Source organism: Apium graveolens, chromosome 9, assembly GCF_009905375.1.
Source record: "Apium graveolens cultivar Ventura chromosome 9, ASM990537v1, whole genome shotgun sequence".
NCBI classification, from domain to species: domain Eukaryota; kingdom Viridiplantae; phylum Streptophyta; class Magnoliopsida; order Apiales; family Apiaceae; genus Apium; species Apium graveolens.
In genome coordinates this window covers 9,863,522-9,888,648 of record NC_133655.1, presented here as the reverse complement: position 1 = coordinate 9,888,648, position 25,127 = coordinate 9,863,522, and the positions used below count along the sequence as shown (strand labels likewise).

The following is a 25,127-nucleotide window of genomic DNA, read 5'->3' as shown; positions in this document are numbered from 1 at the left end:
TCTTCTTCTAACAAGTGTTAAAAGAACCATTGTCTGATATTCTATCACACGAGTGTTGGATAGACAATGGAAAATATGCATGTCACACAACTGTGCAAAACTGTTGTATGATTCCTTATTTCTTGTAGTGACCATTACTAGATTAGCTTCTAACAATATCTTGGTCATTACAAAAGCTGTTGTGAGCATAGCTAAAACACAATACCCAAAAACAAAAAACCGTTGCCTAAAGTATCTCATACATTTATTTTCTTAATAAAAACCATTGTGTAACTAGATGAAATAAATACATAAACTGTTGTAGGAGTCAATTCACATAACACTATTTTTAACTATTGTGCCTCTAAATTGTTACAACGGCTAGAAAACTGTTGTTTGTAGAATATTAGAAAGGGTCATATGCGTTGTGTGAATAAAATGAGACAAAAGCTTTATATTCAGTTGTGTGATGTATTTGTTACAATGGTGCGTAACCATTGTATGAGTGCCAAACACACCGCCCCCGAATAGATAACGAAAAATTCATCTTTTAGACAACGATGTAAAACCATTGTCTGATTCAATATTTCTTGTAGTGAAAAGTGCATTCTTCCTTGTTGAATAAAACTTTAAAACCTTTGTCTGCAAATTGGCTAACACTGAGAAGATTCATCTGAAGACCAGCTATCAGTGCTACATCATCAATGACAACATTTTCAGAAATAATCTTGCCATATCCCATTGTGAATCCTTTGTTGTTGTCTCCAAAGGTCACCAATGGGCCAGCTTTCTCCTCAAACTGTGATAGAAGGGCTTTATCACCTGTCATATGCCTGGAACATCCACTGTCTATGATCCAGATGACTTTCTTCACTTTTCCCTTACACACAATGAGTTTTAAGTGTGTTTAGCAACCCACACAGTGTTGGGTACTTTCTTCTTGTTAACTGATTTAGCAGAAGTAGAATGAGTACTTTTAGATAAAATAGAGTTCATTGACTGTTGAGCATTTTCCCTTTTTGTTGTAGACCCAATTTTTGTTTCTTTGAGGTCTACTCTCAGTTTGTGACAGCTCTTTATCAATTTCAAGTTGCAAGGAATGCAGTCAAACTTGTCACAGAAGGAATAGAGATCATTTGCATTTACTTTATTATATTTTCAGGCTCCTTCAGTTGGATTGCTAACTATCTTTTTATAAAGGTGAGTTAGATGATTCACGTAGCCACATTTTTCACATTTCTTTCTTGGAGCATCTGCAACATAAACAAAATTGTTGCTTTTGTTTATCCCTATTTTCCCATTTCTATTTTTCTTTTTCTTTCTTGCATCTTCAGTTTTGGTTTCTTTAATAGGTGTCTTGGGACTTTATTTGTCCATGAGCTTCTTTTCAGTATTGAAAGACTGAGTTGATTCTGCAGTTTTCTTCTCTTTGTCTTCATCAGCAATTTCTTGCTTGATAATCAATTCTTCTTCACTGAAGTTGACTTCACATGCCTTGAACATAGGTGATACAACCTTTTTCAGCATATACTCATTACAAAATCTCAGGTGTTAAAGTGTGGATTTCATATATTTAAAAAAAGGTCGTGCTATATTCAAAACGAACAAAATATAATATATATCATAAAGGTAGATGTAGTAGGGGGTTACAAATTAGAAAACTTGGTTTTGTTGGATGTGGCACTAAAAGTTGTAGAAATAGTCATTTTTCAGATCGAGCCATTAAAGTAACAGGTTATAAACAATTCCATCGTGCTATGAGCGGATAATTTCGAAAAAATATTAAAATATGGATAAGAGTTCCCGCATATCTTTTTATTACCAGCAAAATGGGAAGTAGAAAAGGAAATCCTGCAAGTAGCATTGCCCGTATATCTACGTGATACATCCTATTTGAAATGTGTGGTGTGAGTTTGTCAAATGCAAAACAAGCCCCTGTTCGCTTCTACGATTTTGGTTCCTTCAGTCGAGTCGCAATGTGTGGTGTGAGTTTGTTAAATGCAAAACAAGCCCGTGTTCGCTTCTAAGATTTTGGTTCCTTCAGTCGAGTCGAGTCGCAAGCGAAAATCGTCAAAGTTTATCATTCAAATCTAATTTATAGATTAATCAATTTCTTCTTCTTTAATTTTTAATATATTTTCAAAAAATGGTTATTTTTTTTCAATATAATTTATTTTGTTAAGAGTACTTTTATCAATTGAGTTTAAGTCAATAAGTTATAACTGAGAAAGTGTTGTCAAATTTTTGAACTTAAAATTATTTTCTATTCTGTTTTGTAAAAATTATAAATACAATATACATTTATAATATGTATGTAAATAATTTTAAAATATTTATTTAAATATTTATTTATTGCAATGTATTTTAATTCATGACATGTGCCTAAGTTAAATTCAAAACCGACTCTAAATTTACATGTGTAATTACGTGTTTGTGTATGAAAAATATAAATACAAACACGAGAATTTTGTAACATTTTCGTGTCGTAAACAGATTCGTTGGTTCCAATTGTACCGATATATTTATTGCAATTTTTTTTTATCAAAACGAGACAATATCATTTCAACCAAACAACCCTCTAGATAGGGATGACAACGGGTTGCATCGGATCAGATTTCATAAGATCCAAATCCGATCCGTTATGTTTCGGTTTAGATCGGGTTTGGGTTCAGATATTAAAAATAAATATCCAAATCTGATCCATCGGACTTCGGGTTTAATTCGGATATTTTAAAATTCATAATTAAAAATAAAAGTTTATATTATTATACAAATATGTTTTTTAAATGTTAAGTATACAAAAATAGTACTTTATATATTGTAAATAAATGGTTGATATACGGGTCGAATTCTTAATTTCCTAAATATATGTTAAAAATTTGACTCACTCAGTGCGTTTATTTAACTAAAAAAATAGTACCTTACATATATAAATCATTCAATATTAGCGTCAAATATAATAAATTTAATTATCGACAATTATCCAATTTCCCGGTTATAAATACTAGATTTAAATATTTGATATATATTAATCATATATTATTGTTATAAAATTATGTAAGATAAAAATAAGCTATCAGATGTTTTTCAGGTTTCAGGTTCGAACCGGGTTTAGAACGGTTTTCAGGTTTCGGACCGGATATCGGTTCGATATACTTAAGATCCAAATTTAAATCTAAACTCTTCCTGATCTAAAAATAAGATCGAAATTCAAATCTAAATCCAAAAAATCGAATTCGGGTTAATGCAAACGGGAACAGGTCGGTAAAATTGGCACGAGACAAACCACAAAAGCCAATCCCAGTTTCAAAGCCCAAAACCCCTTTAGCATTACTTCACTACAGAACTCAGATAAGCTCCTCCATCTCCAAAACCCCTCTTCACATACACACCCACCCACCCATGTCTCTATACCTCAGAGCATTACCATCTTTATCACTAAAGCTCAGACCTTTTTACCTTAAACCCCCTCTCCCTCTATTTTATCTCAACAAATTCTTGAAACCCATCTCTGTAAAACCCTCAAGAAGCCTCTCAATTACTGCTTCTGCTTCTCCAGACACTTTAATCCCAGTTTCAAAAAAACCCATTGATGAAAGTCTTTTGTGGGTGAGTAGAAGTGGGCTTTGTGGTGATTTGTCTGAAAATGATGTTGGTAAAAGGGTTTGTCTTTGTGGGTGGGTTGCTCTTCATAGGATTCATGGTGGCCTTAGTTTTCTTAATCTTAGAGACCATTCTGGGATTATTCAGGTATACTTATCTCTGTGTGTGTGTGTGTGTGTAAGTGTTATTAAATTAGGAAGATTTTTGCAAGATTTTGTATGTATGTGCTGCAAGATGTTTTCTTTTATTGAGTTTGTCCTTGGGTAATGGCTATGTCGAATTGTTGTGTTCGATTTTATGATTTGGGAAAAAATAATATACTGTGATGGTTTTGCTGTTAATGTCGCATATGAAATTTATTTGCGAGATCAGAATGTGATTTTGTATTGGTGACCATTCTAGAATCATTGAGATATACTGTGTATGTGTGTGTAAGTGTAATTTACTAAGGAAGAAATTTGCAAGATTCGTGTGTATGTATTGCAAGATGTTATTTTTATTGAGTTTCTTGTTCAAGTAATAGCTAAGTTGAATAATAGTGTTTGATTTTATCATTCTGAGTTTATTCAGGTATATGTATGTGTGTATGTAGAGTTTTTAAAAAGGAAAGATTTTTGCAAGATTTGTATGTATATGTTGCAAGATGTTATTTTTAGTGAGTTTGACTTCTTCTTAATCTCAGAGATCATTCTCGAATTATTCAAGGTATATTATGTGTGCGTGTGTGTGTATAAGTATCATTAGCTAAGGAAGATTTTTGCAAGATTTGTATGAATGTGATCATTAGCTAAGGACTTAATAGCTAAGAAGTTGAATTACTGTGTTCGATTTCAAAATTTGTTTGGTGGTGGAATAAATTATTTGGGAGTATACTGGCCTGGACCGGAAAAGTGATTGCGGAAGTTTGCTGTCAATGTTTTATTGGAAGTTTATATGAATGAGATTAGAATTTGGTTTTGTATCGGAGAGTAAAGAAAAGTGAAACGAGCCATTTAATGTCGATCCAGTTGAATATTTCGTTTTTTATTAATTTAATTCGATATAGGGGTTTAAAATTTGGAAGAATGATTTTATAAAATATAAGACAACAGTTTTAAAATTAAACCATTGTACGAAAGTGTACAAACAAGCCTTTTTTAGGAAACCATTGTGTCATGACATCAACCTTTTTGATAATATATAAATAACGGTTAGGGCAAAAATCCATTGTAAGAACCTGTACAAACAAGTCTTTTTCATTCAAACCATTGTCTATTGACATCAAATTTCTTGACAATCCCAAAGACTTGAATGGGACTTGAATCGTTACCGTACGCTTTCAAAATGTGCTACAAGAGAAGTGATTGGCATGTAAAAACTCACATTATCAAACTAATGTTTAAATATCACTAAGGTTATACGAAATAAATAACTTATATTTTTTCTTTATAATATGTTGTATCGTAATCATATACGTACGTAGATCCCGTCATTACTTTCAAAATATAGTCGATAACTATACATATGAAAGATTCAGGACTTGTTAAGTTTACAATATTACATAGAGACACTGTATGAGTAAAGAAAAGTGAAACGAGCCATTTAATGTCGATCCAGTTGAATATTTCATTTTTTCTTAATTTAATTCGATATAGGGGTTTAAAATTTAGAAGAATGATTTTCTAAAATATAAGACAACAGTTTTAAAATTAAACCATTGTACGAAAGTGTACAAATAAGCCTTTTTTAAGAAACCATTATGTCATGACATCAACCTTTTTGACAAAATATAAGACAACAGTTTGGGCAAAAATCCATTGTAAGAACCTGTACAAACAAGCCTTTTTCGTTCAAACCATTGTCTATTGACATCAAATTTCTTGACAATCCCAGAGACTTGAATGGGACTTAAATCGTTACCGTACGCTTTCAAAATGTGCTACAAGAGAAGTGATTGGCATGTAAATACTCACATTATCAAACACATGTTTAAATATCACTAAGGTTATACGAAATAAATAACTTATATTTTTTCGTTATAATATGTTGTATCGTAATCATATACGTACGTAGATCCCGTCATCACTTTCGAAATATAGTCGATAACTATACATATTAATGATTCGAGACTTGTTAAGTTTACAATATTACATAGAGACACCGTATGAGTAAAGAAAAGTGAAACCAGCCATTTAATGTCGATCCAGTTGAATATTTCATTTTTTCTTAATTTAATTCGATATAGGGGTTTAAAATTTGGAAGAATGATTTTCTAAAATATAAGACAACAGTTTTAAAATTAGACCATTGTACAAAAGTGTACAAACAAGCCTTTTTTAGGAAACCATTGTGTCATGACATCAACTTTTTGGTAAAAGTACCACTCCCGACAACGAGACTCGTTCCCGATTTACAAGATTAATTTTTAAAATGATTTTTCCAACAATCGAACCATACGGATGTTAAGATAAATGTATTTTAACCATATGAAAAAATTATCAAAAAATTTCAAATTCATCTCGCATGTCAAGATTAGAAAAATCTAGTAAAAGCAAATAACAAGGAGATTTGTTCCCGATTTACAAGACTGATTTTTAAAATGATTTTTTCGAGGATCAAACCGTACGGATGTTAAGATATATCTAATTTAACCATAAGAAAAATTTATCAAAAAATTTCAAATTGATCTTGCATGTCAGGATTAGAAAAATCTAGTAAAAGTACCCTTTCTCCAACGAGACTCGTTCCCGATTTAAAAGATAAATTTTAAAAATGATTTTTCCGACGATCAAACCGTACGGATATTAAGATATCTGTATTTTAACCATATGAAAAAATTATCAAAAAAATTCAAATTCATCTTACATGTCAGGATTAGAAAAATCTAGTAAAAGTACTTTTTCTAAAATAAGACTCGTTCCCGATTTAAAAGATTAATTTTTAAACTGATTTTTCCGACGATCAAAACGTACGGATGTTAAGATATATCTATTTTAAACATATGAAATAATTATCAAAAAAATTCATGTATAATTTCTATTTTACACCTCCGGACAACGAGACTCGTTCCCGATTTATAAGATAATTGTATGGTATTAAAAAACATTCATGTATAAAATAATTGTTATTTTTAAAAAGAAAATTTTAATTAATTCTGTAGTACCAATATGTAATATAATAAATATAGTTATATTATAATATTTATAAATTAAAGAATTTATTACCCAATTTCATATTTTCAGCAAATATTTCCATTCCCTCTCGTGAAATTTTCGTTTCCCCCCTTCTTCTAAATTTCAATTCCCCCCTTATCCCCCTGATTTTCCCCCCTTTCCCCCAATTTCACTTTCTTATCTTATCTCTTACCTCCTTCTTACACATTGTTTGTCTGCCGCTCTTCCATGTCTTCCTTCTTAAATCAATATTTCCTTGGAAAAATCATTTGTTCCCCCCTTTACAAAATTAGGTTTCCCCTTAACAAAATTGGGTTCCCCCTTACTTCCAAATCTAAGAATATATGGGATAACTTTCCATTCTCTTTGCCGTTTATTTCTATTGTATAGCTCTCTCTTCAATTAGAGTCCAATTGGAGTTGCAGGATGAAATCTAAGGGAGGCTGCTCTGGAAAATGATTTAGTAAATATATGGGTTCTAGTGACTCAATTGAAGAAAGAGGGAGTGGCTGTCAAACATGATGTGAGCAACTGAAGTCCAGATGTTGGCGAAATCATCAATCCAGTCTTTAAAGAGATACAAATATATGTATCAACCCAAGTACTGAATCAGATTCTGTAACCAAGGAAGAACCCCTTGTTACTAGATTGTAGGTAAATTTTTTGTTAGCAAATATATGTGCATTTGTTATTTTTGGATTAACTTATTTCGTCATTTCTATCTTTTTCTGAAAGCTTAAAAGATTAACGGTGTTAAACAGTTTAAGTTTCAACTAACCATTTCTTGTTCTTCTCGGAACTTCCCACTAAAGTTGAGTCACAAAGGCTGTCCACACCCCCTGCAGATGGAGGTATTCCAGGATATTAAGTTTTGTGGTTGATTACTCTAATGAGCTGTAAAGTGAATACTACTGGCCTATATTGACTCAGGTTCTGGAGATTCACTGGAGTTGGAATAATAATCAAACCCTCAAGGATGATGTGGAGATGTCACTCCTTGTTAGAGTTGTCCCAGTTTATAGCAACTTCATTCTAAGCTGCGTTTGTAATTTGGAGGTGGAGGTGACTGAGAAAGACGGAATTATTAGTCCAACCCTTTTTGCGGGTGATGTTGCTCTCTGTTCTGTTGTGTATCATCACCACGTGAGACAGAGTTAAGGTTGTTTAGGACAGGGTAAGGGTGTTTGATGCGTTTTAGTTTTATGATTCACAAGATCAATATTAATATCACTAGATTTGTAAATTTCGTAGAATATGTTGCCTTCTGTTTTGTTTCTATAACCTTTGTACTCTGTATGTTAGGAATAAGGCATGGGGAGTGAGGTAACTACACATGAAGATGTTTACAGCTTTGAAATTCTCTTAGAGTTGTTTATTGGCAGAAGGCCGACTGGTGAAATATTTAGAGATGGTGCAAATTTTACGATTTTGTCAAAATAGTGCTGGGAGATAAAATCATGCTGGTTGTGGACCAATCTGTCCGGTATAGAGAGGAAGATGTCACTACAGAAAAGAATGTTATCGGCAGTAAATGGACACATGAGCACACAAAGGAGGTAAACTCAATTTTTCGAACTGGGATTGCATGTTCGTAGAATTCCCCAACATTAAGAATGAGCATGAAAGAAGCTTTGATACTTCTGAAATCAATAAAAGAAGAGATTGTTAGTTCTCAGTCAATTGATCCATACATAAATTTATTGAGGAAGTGTTATAATAGGTGGAGGTGATAAGGTACAGTATGAAGGTATTCAAGGCAGGAGTTCATGTGAAATCATAGAAAAATGATTATGTTAATGGTATGCTTTTTATTAATTTACACAAAGCATAGTATTATTTTCCTTTGTCCGAAAATAGGGGAAAGGTGTAGTAAGATTCAAGATGGCTAATTTAAGTAGTGAAGTTTCGATGAAAGATTGTAAACTCTGTTCCATAATAAGTTGAGTTTTTAAAATACATTTCATGCTTTCTGTTGTTACAAGAAAAATCCCTTGGAATAGCAGCATATTTTTTACTTCAACTTATATATTTAAAAGTTTCAGGTTCATCTGCAACTGTCTATTGCCAGAAAGTATTCAGGTTACAGCAGTGCCAGTGAGACATCTACCTGATCATCCAGTATATTCTGGTTAGTTTTTCTCATTTTATATAATTTTGGTATTAAGGTTCATGATTAGCTCTACTATTAGAATATATGGTTTCCTTGTCATTGATTATTTTATTATTATTTCATCAATCATGGATCTTAAGAGCTCATATATGAAATAGGAAAATTAAGCCAACCGTAATATGAAATTGTTTTCAACAAAACTTGTGATAAAAGGGAACTTATCTAAAGAGGCTTCTTCATAAATAAGAACAAAAAATGGCTCATGTATGAAACACCGAATTTGTGCTTGATTTCTTAACCTATCAATATTAATTATCATTGCACTTTACTCATTTTATATTACATAATGCCAAGAAATAAACTCCTGTATATTTTTATCTTGCCAACTTAGCTTTAACATGGAGGTCGGCATATTTTTTATGAATACAAGTCTTCAGTATTGGTGATCCTGTCTCAACTCCACTCTTGTTAAGGAACACACCAGAATGACGACAAGATCATCCAGCAATTAGCAGGAGATTGTCCACTGTTGTTAAGGAACACACCAGAATGACGACAAGATCATCCAGCAATTAGCAGCCAGCAAGACAACAATATCATACAATTTCAGCAATTTCATTTCCAGCCCGTCGTGCACTCTTCAGTTAACAATTAACCTCTTGATAGTGCATTTTCTGAAATTTCTTTATGTCAAGTAAATTATTTTCCTTCTCGTTCAGTACATAATTATGTTTAAGAACTGATGTAGTAGATTCTTTTAAATTTTTTTCCTGACCATATAGATACATCTATGTCAAAATACAGAGTTCATGTGGGGAGATAGTCCTTAAGAATCATACCAAGGTGGAGTCTTTTGCGGTGGTGAAGTTTGTAATCGATGGATTGGAATGTAATACTTGTATAGAATTTGAGTTGTTATAATCATTGAATAACTGTTGTTTGACATTAAATTGATATATACATGAACCGTTGTATGTCTCTCAAAATTGTTTTTGCAAATAAACTGTTGTCTGTGACAATATGGGATAATTGATTTTGAATATAACTATTGTGGAATAATTATCTAGACAATACTTCAATAAACAAACCATTGTGTGAGGAGAATTGTAACAAAGGATTGAAAAAATAAAAAACTGTTGTTTGACAAGCCTGCTAGAAAACCATTGTGTATATCATACTAGAATAAAGGTTTTTATTATAAAATTGTTGTTGTTAAGTTTTCAGACAATGGTCATGTTAAGTCGGCCGTTGTCTCTTTTGTATTATAACATGTGTTATAAAACTGTTGTGAAGTCTTCTTCTAACAAGTGTTAAAAGAACCATTGTCTGATATTCTATCACACGAGTGTTGGATAGACAATGGAAAATATGCATGTCACACAACTGTGCAAAACTGTTGTATGATTCCTTATTTCTTGTAGTGACCATTACTAGATTAGCTTCTAACAATATCTTGGTCATTACAAAAGCTGTTGTGAGCATAGCTAAAACACAATACCCAAAAACAAAAAACCGTTGCCTAAAGTATCTCATACATTTATTTTCTTAATAAAAACCATTGTGTAACTAGATGAAATAAATACATAAACTGTTGTAGGAGTCAATTCACATAACACTATTTTTAACTATTGTGCCTCTAAATTGTTACAACGGCTAGAAAACTGTTGTTTGTAGAATATTAGAAAGGGTCATATGCGTTGTGTGAATAAAATGAGACAAAAGCTTTATATTCAGTTGTGTGATGTATTTGTTACAATGGTGCGTAACCATTGTATGAGTGCCAAACACACCGCCCCCGAATAGATAACGAAAAATTCATCTTTTAGACAACGATGTAAAACCATTGTCTGATTCAATATTTCTTGTAGTGAAAAGTGCATTCTTCCTTGTTGAATAAAACTTTAAAACCTTTGTCTGCAAATTGGCTAACACTGAGAAGATTCATCTGAAGACCAGCTATCAGTGCTACATCATCAATGACAACATTTTCAGAAATAATCTTGCCATATCCCATTGTGAATCCTTTGTTGTTGTCTCCAAAGGTCACCAATGGGCCAGCTTTCTCCTCAAACTGTGATAGAAGGGCTTTATCACCTGTCATATGCCTGGAACATCCACTGTCTATGATCCAGATGACTTTCTTCACTTTTCCCTTACACACAATGAGTTTTAAGTGTGTTTAGCAACCCACACAGTGTTGGGTACTTTCTTCTTGTTAACTGATTTAGCAGAAGTAGAATGAGTACTTTTAGATAAAATAGAGTTCATTGACTGTTGAGCATTTTCCCTTTTTGTTGTAGACCCAATTTTTGTTTCTTTGAGGTCTACTCTCAGTTTGTGACAGCTCTTTATCAATTTCAAGTTGCAAGGAATGCAGTCAAACTTGTCACAGAAGGAATAGAGATCATTTGCATTTACTTTATTATATTTTCAGGCTCCTTCAGTTGGATTGCTAACTATCTTTTTATAAAGGTGAGTTAGATGATTCACGTAGCCACATTTTTCACATTTCTTTCTTGGAGCATCTGCAACATAAACAAAATTGTTGCTTTTGTTTATCCCTATTTTCCCATTTCTATTTTTCTTTTTCTTTCTTGCATCTTCAGTTTTGGTTTCTTTAATAGGTGTCTTGGGACTTTATTTGTCCATGAGCTTCTTTTCAGTATTGAAAGACTGAGTTGATTCTGCAGTTTTCTTCTCTTTGTCTTCATCAGCAATTTCTTGCTTGATAATCAATTCTTCTTCACTGAAGTTGACTTCACATGCCTTGAACATAGGTGATACAACCTTTTTCAGCATATACTCATTACAAAATCTCAGGTGTTAAAGTGTGGATTTCATATATTTAAAAAAAGGTCGTGCTATATTCAAAATGAACAAAATATAATATATATCATAAAGGTAGATGTAGTAGGGGGTTACAAATTAGAAAACTTGGTTTTGTTGGATGTGGCACTAAAAGTTGTAGAAATAGTCATTTTTCAGATCGAGCCATTAAAGTAACAGGTTATAAACAATTCCATCGTGCTATGAGCGGATAATTTCGAAAAAATATTAAAATATGGATAAGAGTTCCCGCATATCTTTTTATTACCAGCAAAATGGGAAGTAGAAAAGGAAATCCTGCAAGTAGCATTGCCCGTATATCTACGTGATACATCCTATTTGAAATGTGTGGTGTGAGTTTGTCAAATGCAAAACAAGCCCCTGTTCGCTTCTACGATTTTGGTTCCTTCAGTCGAGTCGCAATGTGTGGTGTGAGTTTGTTAAATGCAAAACAAGCCCGTGTTCGCTTCTAAGATTTTGGTTCCTTCAGTCGAGTCGAGTCGCAAGCGAAAATCGTCAAAGTTTATCATTCAAATCTAATTTATAGATTAATCAATTTCTTCTTCTTTAATTTTTAATATATTTTCAAAAAATGGTTATTTTTTTTCAATATAATTTATTTTGTTAAGAGTACTTTTATCAATTGAGTTTAAGTCAATAAGTTATAACTGAGAAAGTGTTGTCAAATTTTTGAACTTAAAATTATTTTCTATTCTGTTTTGTAAAAATTATAAATACAATATACATTTATAATATGTATGTAAATAATTTTAAAATATTTATTTAAATATTTATTTATTGCAATGTATTTTAATTCATGACATGTGCCTAAGTTAAATTCAAAACCGACTCTAAATTTACATGTGTAATTACGTGTTTGTGTATGAAAAATATAAATACAAACACGAGAATTTTGTAACATTTTCGTGTCGTAAACAGATTCGTTGGTTCCAATTGTACCGATATATTTATTGCAATTTTTTTTTATCAAAACGAGACAATATCATTTCAACCAAACAACCCTCTAGATAGGGATGACAACGGGTTGCATCGGATCAGATTTCATAAGATCCAAATCCGATCCGTTATGTTTCGGTTTAGATCGGGTTTGGGTTCAGATATTAAAAATAAATATCCAAATCTGATCCATCGGACTTCGGGTTTAATTCGGATATTTTAAAATTCATAATTAAAAATAAAAGTTTATATTATTATACAAATATGTTTTTTAAATGTTAAGTATACAAAAATAGTACTTTATATATTGTAAATAAATGGTTGATATACGGGTCGAATTCTTAATTTCCTAAATATATGTTAAAAATTTGACTCACTCAGTGCGTTTATTTAACTAAAAAAATAGTACCTTACATATATAAATCATTCAATATTAGCGTCAAATATAATAAATTTAATTATCGACAATTATCCAATTTCCCGGTTATAAATACTAGATTTAAATATTTGATATATATTAATCATATATTATTGTTATAAAATTATGTAAGATAAAAATAAGCTATCAGATGTTTTTCAGGTTTCAGGTTCGAACCGGGTTTAGAACGGTTTTCAGGTTTCGGACCGGATATCGGTTCGATATACTTAAGATCCAAATTTAAATCTAAACTCTTCCTGATCTAAAAATAAGATCGAAATTCAAATCTAAATCCAAAAAATCGAATTCGGGTTAATGCAAATGGAAACAGGTCGGTAAAATTGGCACGAGACAAACCACAAAAGCCAATCCCAGTTTCAAAGCCCAAAACCCCTTTAGCATTACTTCACTACAGAACTCAGATAAGCTCCTCCATCTCCAAAACCCCTCTTCACATACACACCCACCCACCCATGTCTCTATACCTCAGAGCATTACCATCTTTATCACTAAAGCTCAGACCTTTTTACCTTAAACCCCCTCTCCCTCTATTTTATCTCAACAAATTCTTGAAACCCATCTCTGTAAAACCCTCAAGAAGCCTCTCAATTACTGCTTCTGCTTCTCCAGACACTTTAATCCCAGTTTCAAAAAAACCCATTGATGAAAGTCTTTTGTGGGTGAGTAGAAGTGGGCTTTGTGGTGATTTGTCTGAAAATGATGTTGGTAAAAGGGTTTGTCTTTGTGGGTGGGTTGCTCTTCATAGGATTCATGGTGGCCTTAGTTTTCTTAATCTTAGAGACCATTCTGGGATTATTCAGGTATACTTATCTCTGTGTGTGTGTGTGTGTGTAAGTGTTATTAAATTAGGAAGATTTTTGCAAGATTTTGTATGTATGTGCTGCAAGATGTTTTCTTTTATTGAGTTTGTCCTTGGGTAATGGCTATGTCGAATTGTTGTGTTCGATTTTATGATTTGGGAAAAAATAATATACTGTGATGGTTTTGCTGTTAATGTCGCATATGAAATTTATTTGCGAGATCAGAATGTGATTTTGTATTGGTGACCATTCTAGAATCATTGAGATATACTGTGTATGTGTGTGTAAGTGTAATTTACTAAGGAAGAAATTTGCAAGATTCGTGTGTATGTATTGCAAGATGTTATTTTTATTGAGTTTCTTGTTCAAGTAATAGCTAAGTTGAATAATAGTGTTTGATTTTATCATTCTGAGTTTATTCAGGTATATGTATGTGTGTATGTAGAGTTTTTAAAAAGGAAAGATTTTTGCAAGATTTGTATGTATATGTTGCAAGATGTTATTTTTAGTGAGTTTGACTTCTTCTTAATCTCAGAGATCATTCTCGAATTATTCAAGGTATATTATGTGTGCGTGTGTGTGTGTGTATAAGTATCATTAGCTAAGGAAGATTTTTGCAAGATTTGTATGAATGTGATCATTAGCTAAGGACTTAATAGCTAAGAAGTTGAATTACTGTGTTCGATTTCAAAATTTGTTTGGTGGTGGAATAAATTATTTGGGAGTATACTGGCCTGGACCGGAAAAGTGATTGCGGAAGTTTGCTGTCAATGTTTTATTGGAAGTTTATATGAATGAGATTGGAATTTGGTTTTGTATCGGAGAGTAATCTGGTTTGGTCTTGAGGAAATGATAGTGTGTATTTTATATTCAGGTTACAACACTCCCAGACGAGTTTCCTGAAGCACATTCAGTAATTAATGACTCGAGGCTCGAGTATGTTATCAGTGTGGAAGGAGTTGTTCGAAAGCGGCCCGCTGAGTCAGTAAACAAGAAAATGAAGACCGGCATGATTGAGGTGGGTTGACTTTTCCATTCCTTCTTGTTGATCTAAATCTACGTGTTAGTTGTTAATAGGATAACTCAGGCTGAGTACTTGTATTTTTTCGTTGACATTATCATTTTTACCAATTCTTTTTAGTTTTAGACTGGATTATAACATGCCAAATAATTGGACAGACATTGACATAATATTTAGGGAATTCGATTTCGGTAATTGCATAAAAGAGGAAACATGGAGTTCTATTAAAACCTAAAGTTGCAATTTACTTGGTCTGGTGTCTAATATATTAACATGTGAAAACTTGGACAAGGCAAGGTAGATAATACCTTGTGGTAATCATTTAGTAATATGTTATATGCGTATTATATATTAGTTACCATATTTTGGATGCGAAGATGAATATGTAGCCATATAAGGTAATATTTTTATAGTAATTGGAAATGAAGATGCTAGAAAGAAGTTTAAGTTACCATTTCGTCCTCATAAAAGTTCGGTATCATGTAGTACATGTCTGTTAGGCTGTCTGATAGTATAAAAAAGTATATAAATTTTGATTCTTTAATAACATTGCTGGTGGTGGTGTTTACGTTTCAGATTGCTGCAGAGAATGTTCAAATCTTGAATGCTGTAAAATGTAAGTTGCCATTTTTGGTTACTACGTCTGATGATGCAAAAAACGATCCGTTCAAAGAGGAAATTGGCTTGAGGTAACTTGTTTGAAGTAATCTTGTTTATTATTTTAGTTGTGTACTTGTGTTCAATAATTTAGTTTAGCTTATATATGTTTTGTATAATCCTAAATCCAAGTCAAGTTGTCATTGAAGTTCCCATGCGTGCTTAGTATGTATACCTTTGATTTTAATCTAGTCATTTTGTATCACTGGTTTTCACATGATATGCAATTTAATTTATGTTGGCAGGTTATATAGTTATATAGTCCTGAAAGCCTTTATTGCTCAGTAAGTATCAGGGAGGGTCTACCTTTTTACCTTCTGAACCTAAACACCCGATTTTGGCGTGTCGAAAGAATGAGGCTCCATTAGTTACTTATTGTTATTGAACTAGTTGTGTACGTATTTGCAAGCTAGTAGCTACCTTGAATTTTATGTGTTTTTTAGTAAAACAGACAGAAGCTTCTAGTATATATAATCATCTAGTCTATTTATGACGGCACTTATTGCGGGGCATGATTTTAGATATCTTATGGAATTGAGTATTTAAGAGTGAGGAGGGAAGGGAGGCTCCTAACATTTGATGATGACCTAGGAGTGTATCTTGGATTAACTTCTTATTAGTGATTCAAATTTTAATATAAAAGTCTAAATGGGGAGCCTCTTGGAATTGCTCTAAGAGGTTAACTCGATAAACCATACTTTCACCTAGGTCTTTGGTTTCGTTTGGTGCGCACCTCTGCCATGTTCTATTGATAAAAAGGTCTCAGGACCATGTTGCAGGTACCGATGCCTTGCTTTGCGTCGACCACAAATGAATTCCAATATAATGTTGCGACATCGGGTGGTTAAATTTATCCGTAGGTACCTGGAGGATTTACATGGTTTTGTGGAGGTATTAAATGTTAAATCTTGTTTAACATATTTTGGTCCGTTCTTGAATACAGAATGTATCTGTGTCATTCCCTTTCTAATTCTTATGTTTTAATGTTACAAGGTAGATTGAGACTCCAATACTGTCTAGATCTACTCCAGAGGGTGCACGGGACTATCTGGTGCCTTCAAGAGTTCAGGTACTAGACAAGTTCCATAGATCTACTTTTTAAGTTCCCCATTCTTAACCATGGTTACTAATGTCATTACGGGCTACTTTTTAAGTTAGACCATCTTGCGAGCCATTAGCCATATGTTTAATGTAGCTATGTCAGACTGTGTTTTATATTGATTTTTGTAAGCTTTAAGCTCTGTTAGTTTCAATTGTTATAGTGGTAGTCATAAGCTTTTTTTATGATGAGGGTTGTAACAGATAAAGCAATTGGTCTTTAAGCTCCACCCACCAGTATAGTTCCCAAAGACATATGTATTTACAAAGAATAAGGGATTCGAAATAATCTAGAAAGCAAACCTCCTTCACCTGGTTTACATACTGTTTATGATTATTATATAAAAAATGAATTCATAGATAAATTAGGGTGATTCAACCGCGGGAGAAGGGCGGATGCTGGATTCTGTCTCGAGGGGGGGGGGCGTTTTTAAAATTATATGTATGAAATTACCAAGATATTTATTTTTATTCATTATGTATCAAAATACCAATGTTAATAATTAACTTAAACAATTCAAGAAGGCAGTATTACAGTGACTGAAGAGTAAGAAATTCATGTCTCTGCCTGAAGAGACTACTTTGCAAAGAAGATATTTTTGAAATATTTACTTGATATTTATTGGGGGTTAAATATTAAGCTGACCACTATATAATTAGCAAAGTTTCAAATTTATCACCAACAAATTCGGGGTCTCAGATTGGCCACTTTCAAGTAAGTCTCAAGTCGGCCACTTTTCAAGTCGGTCATACGCTAACGACATCTCAAATTTATCACCGTAAATTAACAATTACAGTATTTGTGAAAAATGGCCAGTGTGAGACCTCGAATTAATCGGTGGTAAATTTGATATTTCGCTAGTTATATAGTGGTAAATTTGATACTTAACCCTATTTATTGGGCCCCTAAAATTAACTTAAGTCAGTAATATAAATTTTGGCCGATTATATTTGTGGATCCCAACTAATACAACAGAGAAGACGAACATTAGTAATTAACAGACTATATGATAATATACAAATGAGGTTGAGAAAATCTTTGGGGGGGGGGCAAGGGCCACTGTAGGGCTATACATTAGGTAATCAGTACCCTCAGGGTTTCCCAACTGTAGAAGGGAGAAATTAAGATGGATCACAATCCATGATCAAAGAGACCCAACAGTATATATGATAATATCTAAATAATCAGGTCTTATTAATATGTGGGGAATCTGGGGATTACATTACTTATTCCCAACGCTAGTAATATAACCTAATAGACTAAGGCCCATAAACAATTGAGCTTATGGTAAATAATATACTTGTTTAATAATCTAATAGCTCCACATATGAAGTACATAGATAAATACACCTTTATCTCTACAATAAATATATTTATATTAATCGATGTATACATTTATAATTATTCTTCAATTCCTTCCCCATCAGTGTACTCAGTGGTGCGGAGGTGCATACCTATCATATCTGGAGGGGGTGTTGGAGTGGTTCAAATTTTGAAAAAACATTAATAGTTTCTACTCCGTATCTCAATACTATTGTCATCTCCGATCATCGAATATATTTCAAGTATTATGGATGTTGAAGCAATGTCTTTGACTATGTGGTTCAATTTGAACATACTCTATGTTCTAGTAACAAATTTTGTCACATAAACACCTTATAAATATGTACAATTTTGTATGTATGTGCTGTATCCCCCTGAACCCAAAACACCATATTTCCATAATTGTCGAATCCATCTCATAATTAATTGCAACCGTTCTAATACTGCATCGTTATTATGAAGCCAGGAACTTTCTATGCTTTGCCCCAAAGTCCACAGCTCTTTAAGCAAATGCTGATGGTTTCTGGTTTTGATAAGTACTATCAGATAGCAAGGTAATTTTTCAGCAAGGTCTGTTCTTTTTGGTGTTATTTCTTCCTGTTCTTGTTCCTTTAGACTTCTACTGGATTTTCCACCTTGCTTTTGAAAGGCAGTTTTATTGTGAACGAATTTCATTTCAGTATTTACTAAGAAGAAATGACAAAGTCAAGTGTCCAGCATTATTAGAAATCTTAGATGTCAATAAGAGATGATCAATAGAGTAGTATAGATATATTGCCATTTCTATTAAAGTTGAGGGAGAGAAATAAACTCTTAGATTTATTTGTGTTCTGTTGCCAGATGTTTCAGGGATGAGGATCTACGGGCTGATAGGCAACCTGAGTTCACACAACTTGACATGGAATTAGCTTTCACTCCTTTGGAGGACATGTTACAGCTGAATGAGGATATGATTAGACAGGTTGGTGCTTCTGTTTTTAATTATTCAAAGTTAGCCTAAGCGAGAGAGATGAGCTTTCAACAATATTTGTATAGTCTTTAAATATAAGGTGTTAAGGTGTTAGTGTAAGGTGTTAGTGGAACTCTATTTTTGTTTTAGTTAATTGGCGACTATTAAGACTCCTCTTGTTTCTTGGAAAATGTTTTCCTGGAAATTATTTTCCGGATTTGCTGGAGTTTGTTTGGGCTCGGGAAAACATTTTCCAAGATTTTTTATTTCCTGTGTTTGCTTGAGATTCTGGAATCAGAAGAAAAAAAAGAATGACTAACAGGTAGTAGGTTAAAATTGAGATTATTGTCATTATGATCATCATGCGGCATGAGCATTGGTCCTGAGCTGTGTTTTGAATCATATGGGTATTGTTTTGCTCATAGTAGACGTAGCTTTAGATTTTACCCCAGGACTAGGATCGGTTTGATATGGTTACCCTTAGGTTTCGTTTGTTTCATGGAAAATATATTCAAGGTAAATGTTTTTCTATTTTTCTAGCGTGTGTATAATTTTAGGAAAATATTTTTCAGAAATTAAACGAACACAGGAAAAACAGAAATTTCGGAAAATATTCTCATGCGTTTCTTGGCCTGAGAAAATATAGAGGAATATTAAAAAATGGCTTCTTCTTTTAAAGAGAGGAATGTTTTCCAAATTGAACACCTCATAATTTTTTTCATGATAGGCAAATGCCAGAACCGGAAAATTATTTCTACAAATGTTTTCCGGGCAATTAATTTTGTTGCCTAAAATCAAGTTATTTTCTGGCAAGCAAAGGAAGGCTTAAATATGGTGGTTCATGTAAACTCTGGAGAAGATTTTTTTTTAAGCTGGATTCGGCATCAATTATAGTTGAAATATACATTACCAATCTGCTGGTTGCCTGCAAGTAGCCTTTTTAAAGCTTGTTTATGCTATTTGTTTTTTAATGTCCATGCTCGTTGGCATTTAGAAGATCTGTACGGAATTAAAGTCAATCTGAATCTCCTATAACAAGCTAGAGCTTAATATATTAAATGGGTTTGTCACCTTATTCAACCCAAAAATATTCTTGTAATATAAGATGAGGAATAGCTGTCTGTCCGTGTAGTTGCAGTGCATTACAGCACATGTGGCGGAATAGCGCAGTGGGCCTAGGACCCGTGGGGCAAGTTGTTGGAAGCTCAATCTGGTTACCTCTTGTTTTCTACTTGTGTCTTTTGCGTAAATCTATTTGCAGAATTGATCTAATAGGTCTAGATACTTGCCAAGTTAGCTGTACATGTAAAGCGTAACTGGACACATTTTTGCAGGTTTTTCTAGAGATCAAAGGTGTTCAGCTACCAAATCCTTTCCTGAGGCTTACATATGATGAAGCAATGAGTCGATATGGTTCTGACAGGCCAGATATTCGTTTTGATCTTGAACTAAAGGATGTAATGCCCTCTCACCCCCCTCCCTCCCTCCCTCCTTCCTTCCCTCTCCCCCCCCTCCCCCCCTCCCTCCCTCCCTCCCTCCCTCCCTCCTTCCCTCTCTCTCGCTCTCTCTCCCCTCCCTCCCTCCCTCCCTCCTTCCTTCCCTCTCTCTCTCTCTCTCTCCCCTCCCTCCCTCCCTCCCTCGCTCCCTCTCTCTCCCCTCCCTCCCTCCCTCTCTCTCCCTCTCTCTCTCTGAGTTAGCAATAACTACAATATGCATTATTATTGACTACATATATGTTCAACCACTTTAATAAAGAAATGATTTCTTCTATAAAGTTATGTGCAATTGTTTTCATTAATGCCTAGAAGTAAGAGGATTAAGTTGGTAGAATTTGTTTTTGCCCTTTTCATGTTGTGCAAGTAATTTGCTTCACTAATGTTCTTTATCAACTATACATAAGCCAAGCTGAACCAATATAAACACATACCCGGTGTGTTTCACAAGTCGAGTCTAGGGAGGGTTAGATACTCAGATGTAGTGTCTATTTATTTTACTATATAAACAACTTATTTTAAGGTAAGCCAAATGAGCCGGTACACAAACTACTCCTAGGAATATAGAGGCTCTTCTTTAAAAGAGTACGGAAGTGCTGTGTGTTCTGTGAAACACATATGTTGATCACCTGATGTGTTGTTCTAAATCAATAGTCAGTTTTAAACGCTTTCCTAAAACTCTAAGATTCTTGCGGGTTTTACTTTGTTATTCATCTTGTTTGTTTGAAATGCAGGTCTCCGATTTGTTTATAGAATCCCCTTTTAAAGTATTCGCAGATGCCGTGGCAAGTGGGGGTGTTATCAAAGCACTGTGTGTACCTTCGGGCGGGAAAACTTATTCAAACACGGCTCTTAAGAAAGGTGATTTATACAGTGAAGCAGTCAAATCTGGGGCGAAAGGGTTACCATACCTGAAAGTCGTGAGTGATGGTAAGTACTTGTTTCCAATAATTTAATATATATATATATATATATATTATGTGTATTAAATTTTTCAAGCAATGTTTATTGTCGGACCCTTGTCAAAAATAGGGGATGTTGAAGGGATTGCTGCCCTTGTATCAAATATGGACCAAAGTAGAAAACAGCAGCTACTAGAACGATGTGCTGCGGAATCGGGTGATCTTATCTTGTTTGCGGTTGGCAGCCATTCGTCAGTTAATAAAACCCTTGACCGCCTGAGGATATTTTTAGCCCATCAGCTGGGTTTGGTTGACAATGTATGTTTGTGATTGGAATATATATTACATCTGCATCTCTCTTCTCCCTCCCCCTCTCTCCACCTCCCCCTCTCCCTACACACACATAATGTTACTCAAATCCTTTTGTTTTGTATGATATTTAGACCAGGCATTCCATCCTGTGGGTCACTGACTTTCCAATGTTTGAGTGGAACAGTTTAGAAGAGAGGTTTGAGGTTCGTACGCCATATATATACTTAATAAGTCATTGTTAACTTTTTGGAAGTTGCGAGAGTCATTATATCTATTCAATTTAGAGTAGATATTCATGCTATATCTTTCACATTTTGTATTTATGAGATGATCATATACTCGAACTGTATGCAATAAATAACTTGGAACTGTCATAAGGTTTTTCCATGCTTGGTTCTTACTACAAGTGGGACTATTTTGGTCATGATTTATGTTTTCTTTAAAATGTTAAGTCCTTGTTGAACCTATTTCATATGAGTAAAATTATCCTGAAGTCTACTTCAAATGAGTAGGATTATGAAGGCCACTAAAGTCTTTTTTTGGTTGGCTACCTCATATGGCAACAGATTTGGTTTTACTGGTTACATTGTTTAATAATGAATTTAATATCAATATAAATTAGGATGAAGATTTAACTTGCCAGGGTTGTTCATTTGATACTGTAGGTATTTTGGTCTATATCTTAAATTAGTAGTAGTGTTGACTTGAAAATTTTGATATTTTGCAAGGCTTTGCATCATCCTTTTACTGCCCCACACCCTGAAGACATGAAGGATCTTTCCTCTGCTCGTGCCTTAGCCTATGACATGGTCTACAATGGAGTTGAGGTATATGTGTACATACATGGATTTTCCTGCAGCTATTGAATTGTAATCTTGTGTCACAATACTAGCATTGGAGAATGATGCAATACCTTCAACTGTGTCTTTGGGTTATATCATAGATTGGTGGAGGAAGTTTGAGAATTTATAAGCGTGAAGTTCAAGAGAAGGTCTTAAAAATTATTGGCATTTCGCGTGAACAGGTAAGCAATTAATTAGTTTAATTTGGTAATGTTTAACTGCTCAAAGTTACAGTGGCTACTTTCTAGGTTAATTCACCGCATCTTGCTTAATCCACTGTTTTCTTGAATTATACTCCCTCCGTCCCAATTTATCTGTCTTGTTTGACTTTTGATGGTCAAATTGACTCAACTTTGACCGTAAATAAAAACTCATTCTTTCATTATTTTGAAAAATTAAAATATACATATAAAAGTAGATTAAACATACTTTCTAATGATAGAAATTTTATAAGTATTTTCGATATTATACTATATGAAATTTTCGGTCAAAGTTGGGTCAATTTGACGGTAAAAAATCAAACAAGACAGATAAATTGGGACGGAGGGAGTATTAATCTTCTTCCTTTTGACTTGAGAATTTAGTTTTCTTCCATCCGTTCAATTTATAGCAGTGAATTTTGCATACTAGGTCATAAACTAGAGAGTTTATATAGTTATCATGCCATTTCTTTCGGCTGTTATTAAGTGTACAGTCTGCTTTGATAGTTGTGCATCCTGTCATTGCAAATTGCATCGGCGCTTCTATACTAGAGCACTAAAATGCATTTTGTACAAAATAACATTTGCTGCCGGTTGAGCAAATAACAATATAGATGCTGTTTCTTTATATCTACAGGCTGAAGCAAAGTTTGGCTATCTTTTAGAGGCATTGGACATGGGTGCTCCTCCACATGGTTAGGATAAATCTTTAAACTCTGCAAATATTAATGCATATATCCTTGCAGTCCTTGTCATATGTTTTATCACATCTTTATCTGGTGAAAATGTCATTTGAGTCCCAGGAAGTCTTGTTTTTCCATTTAACTCGTAAAAATAGCATGTGGGTTTTGTAAGTGAAATAATATGTATTATTTTTTTTGCTAATTAAGTGAAATATTATTAAATCTATACATTAGTTAGTTTTTTGCAACCCGGTTATTGATTGATTTATATATTTTATATTTTTTGGTTCCAAAAACATACAAAAAGGTTTTTTTTTGAGGTTGATATGGATCTTTCTATTCAGTGAGGAAATAAATGAAAACCATATATTACGTTCTCAAATTGTGATCCTTCTTAGGCTTCCTTGCAACTTTTTCAACAATGTGTTTCTAAACAATCTAGCTCTTACTGGTGCAGGGGGTATTGCTTTCGGATTAGATAGATTAGTGATGCTATTAGCTGGCGCAAATTCGATCCGCGACGTCATAGCTTTCCCAAAGACGATGACTGCTCAGTGTGCCCTCACTTGTGCCCCTTCTGAGGTTGATCCTCAGCAGCTGAAGGATCTTTCATATCGGAACTAGCATTTTTAAATACTGATTTTTTTATAAAATAATTGGTATACCTGATTATGCATTGTAGGAAATTTGGTTTACACAGTTAGCTTCACATATTGTGATAAAACAAAAAAATCGAATGAGAGAATAACACAGGTTTGTTAGTCGCCGTAAATTGTATTGTGAAACATTGCAATTTTTTTAACCTCGGCATAATTGGTGAAATTACCAGTTAGAATTGAAATCAGTTAGTCCTACTGCATAGCAAGCTGACAAGTTTTACTTGATTGTCAGTTTTTCTATTGTTTCAACATGAATGTCCTATTAATATTCGTATTCTAGAAGGTGATCCTGATTTTGTTCCAACTGCAATAAGCAAATACCTGGAGCTACAAATTTCTTTACAGATCGTTTAAGGTTTACACATTGTTTGGTTAATAATTTCACAATTTATCCAATATCTCATGAATTATTAGTGTAGTATTTTGCACAAGTTTATAAAATAAAGAAGAAATCTATCAAAATAAATATGGATCTTAATTTAAGGAAGAGATATAGTTTTTATTGAATATTACATGATATTCTTACAAAATCCAAATTTTTATGCTATATATTTTTTTTTAAAAAACTCCCTTGTTATTTTATTTTAAACTTTCTCACCCGTTACCTAAACCAGTGTACCTAATTTCTTTAGTATAGTCACCTCTGCATTTTTTTTATATTTTTTATTCTCTGTCTTCTTCTCCGTGTCTTTTAACAAAAAATACTGTATTTGATAATAAATTAAATGAATAGAATCGTACCCGAATCGTAAGTTATTATTAATGCAAAATTATCAAATACACAATATTTACTTTTACTTAAAGTTACAACATTATTATTATAAGTAAACAACTATAATATCATCTTCACTCGAAAATAAATAAATAAATTCACCTTTTTAGGATTCGCAAGCAATTCAATGGTAAATATAATAACAACTTTAAGTACCTTTGAAATACCCAAATTTTAAATATGTTTTTAGTAAAATCAAAAATTATATATTGTAATTATAAAAACGTTGTTCTACTTTTTATTTTTTAACACTAAAAAGAACCAAACATAAGTAAAGTTAAAATGAAATGATTTTGAAGTTAAGATGTATGAGTACTTTAGCATTTTTCTTCCGAACTTAAGAATTATG

The 25,127-nt window shown here is 33.1% G+C and overlaps 1 protein-coding gene across 1 annotated transcript; it reads left to right on the top strand.

Moving 5' to 3' along the window:
• The first annotated feature begins 13,407 nt into the window (after positions 1 to 13,407).
• LOC141687165 (aspartate--tRNA ligase, chloroplastic/mitochondrial-like) lies at positions 13,408 to 24,214 on the top strand. The gene is made up of 15 exons (XM_074492348.1): positions 13,408 to 13,866; positions 14,741 to 14,884; positions 15,464 to 15,576; positions 16,324 to 16,435; positions 16,542 to 16,613; positions 18,429 to 18,520; positions 18,807 to 18,927; positions 20,250 to 20,372; positions 21,143 to 21,338; positions 21,441 to 21,628; positions 21,754 to 21,825; positions 22,351 to 22,449; positions 22,566 to 22,646; positions 23,302 to 23,359; positions 23,805 to 24,214. Exons 1-15 carry the CDS (start codon positions 13,519 to 13,521, stop codon positions 23,969 to 23,971), a joined length of 1,986 nt encoding a protein of 661 aa, XP_074348449.1. The 5' UTR covers positions 13,408 to 13,518; the 3' UTR covers positions 23,972 to 24,214.
• Positions 24,215 to 25,127: the final 913 nt, after the last annotated feature.

Excerpts from the sequence above, each read along its gene's own strand:
- LOC141687165 (XM_074492348.1), top strand. The coding sequence starts at position 13,519 with ATGTCTCTATACCTCAGAGCATTACCATCTTTATCACTAAAGCTCAGA. Across the intron at positions 21,339-21,440 it reads CCTGAAAGTCGTGAGTGATG|GGGATGTTGAAGGGATTGCT; the intron begins GTAAGTACTTGT and ends TGTCAAAAATAG. Across the intron at positions 21,629-21,753 it reads AGCTGGGTTTGGTTGACAAT|ACCAGGCATTCCATCCTGTG; the intron begins GTATGTTTGTGA and ends TATGATATTTAG.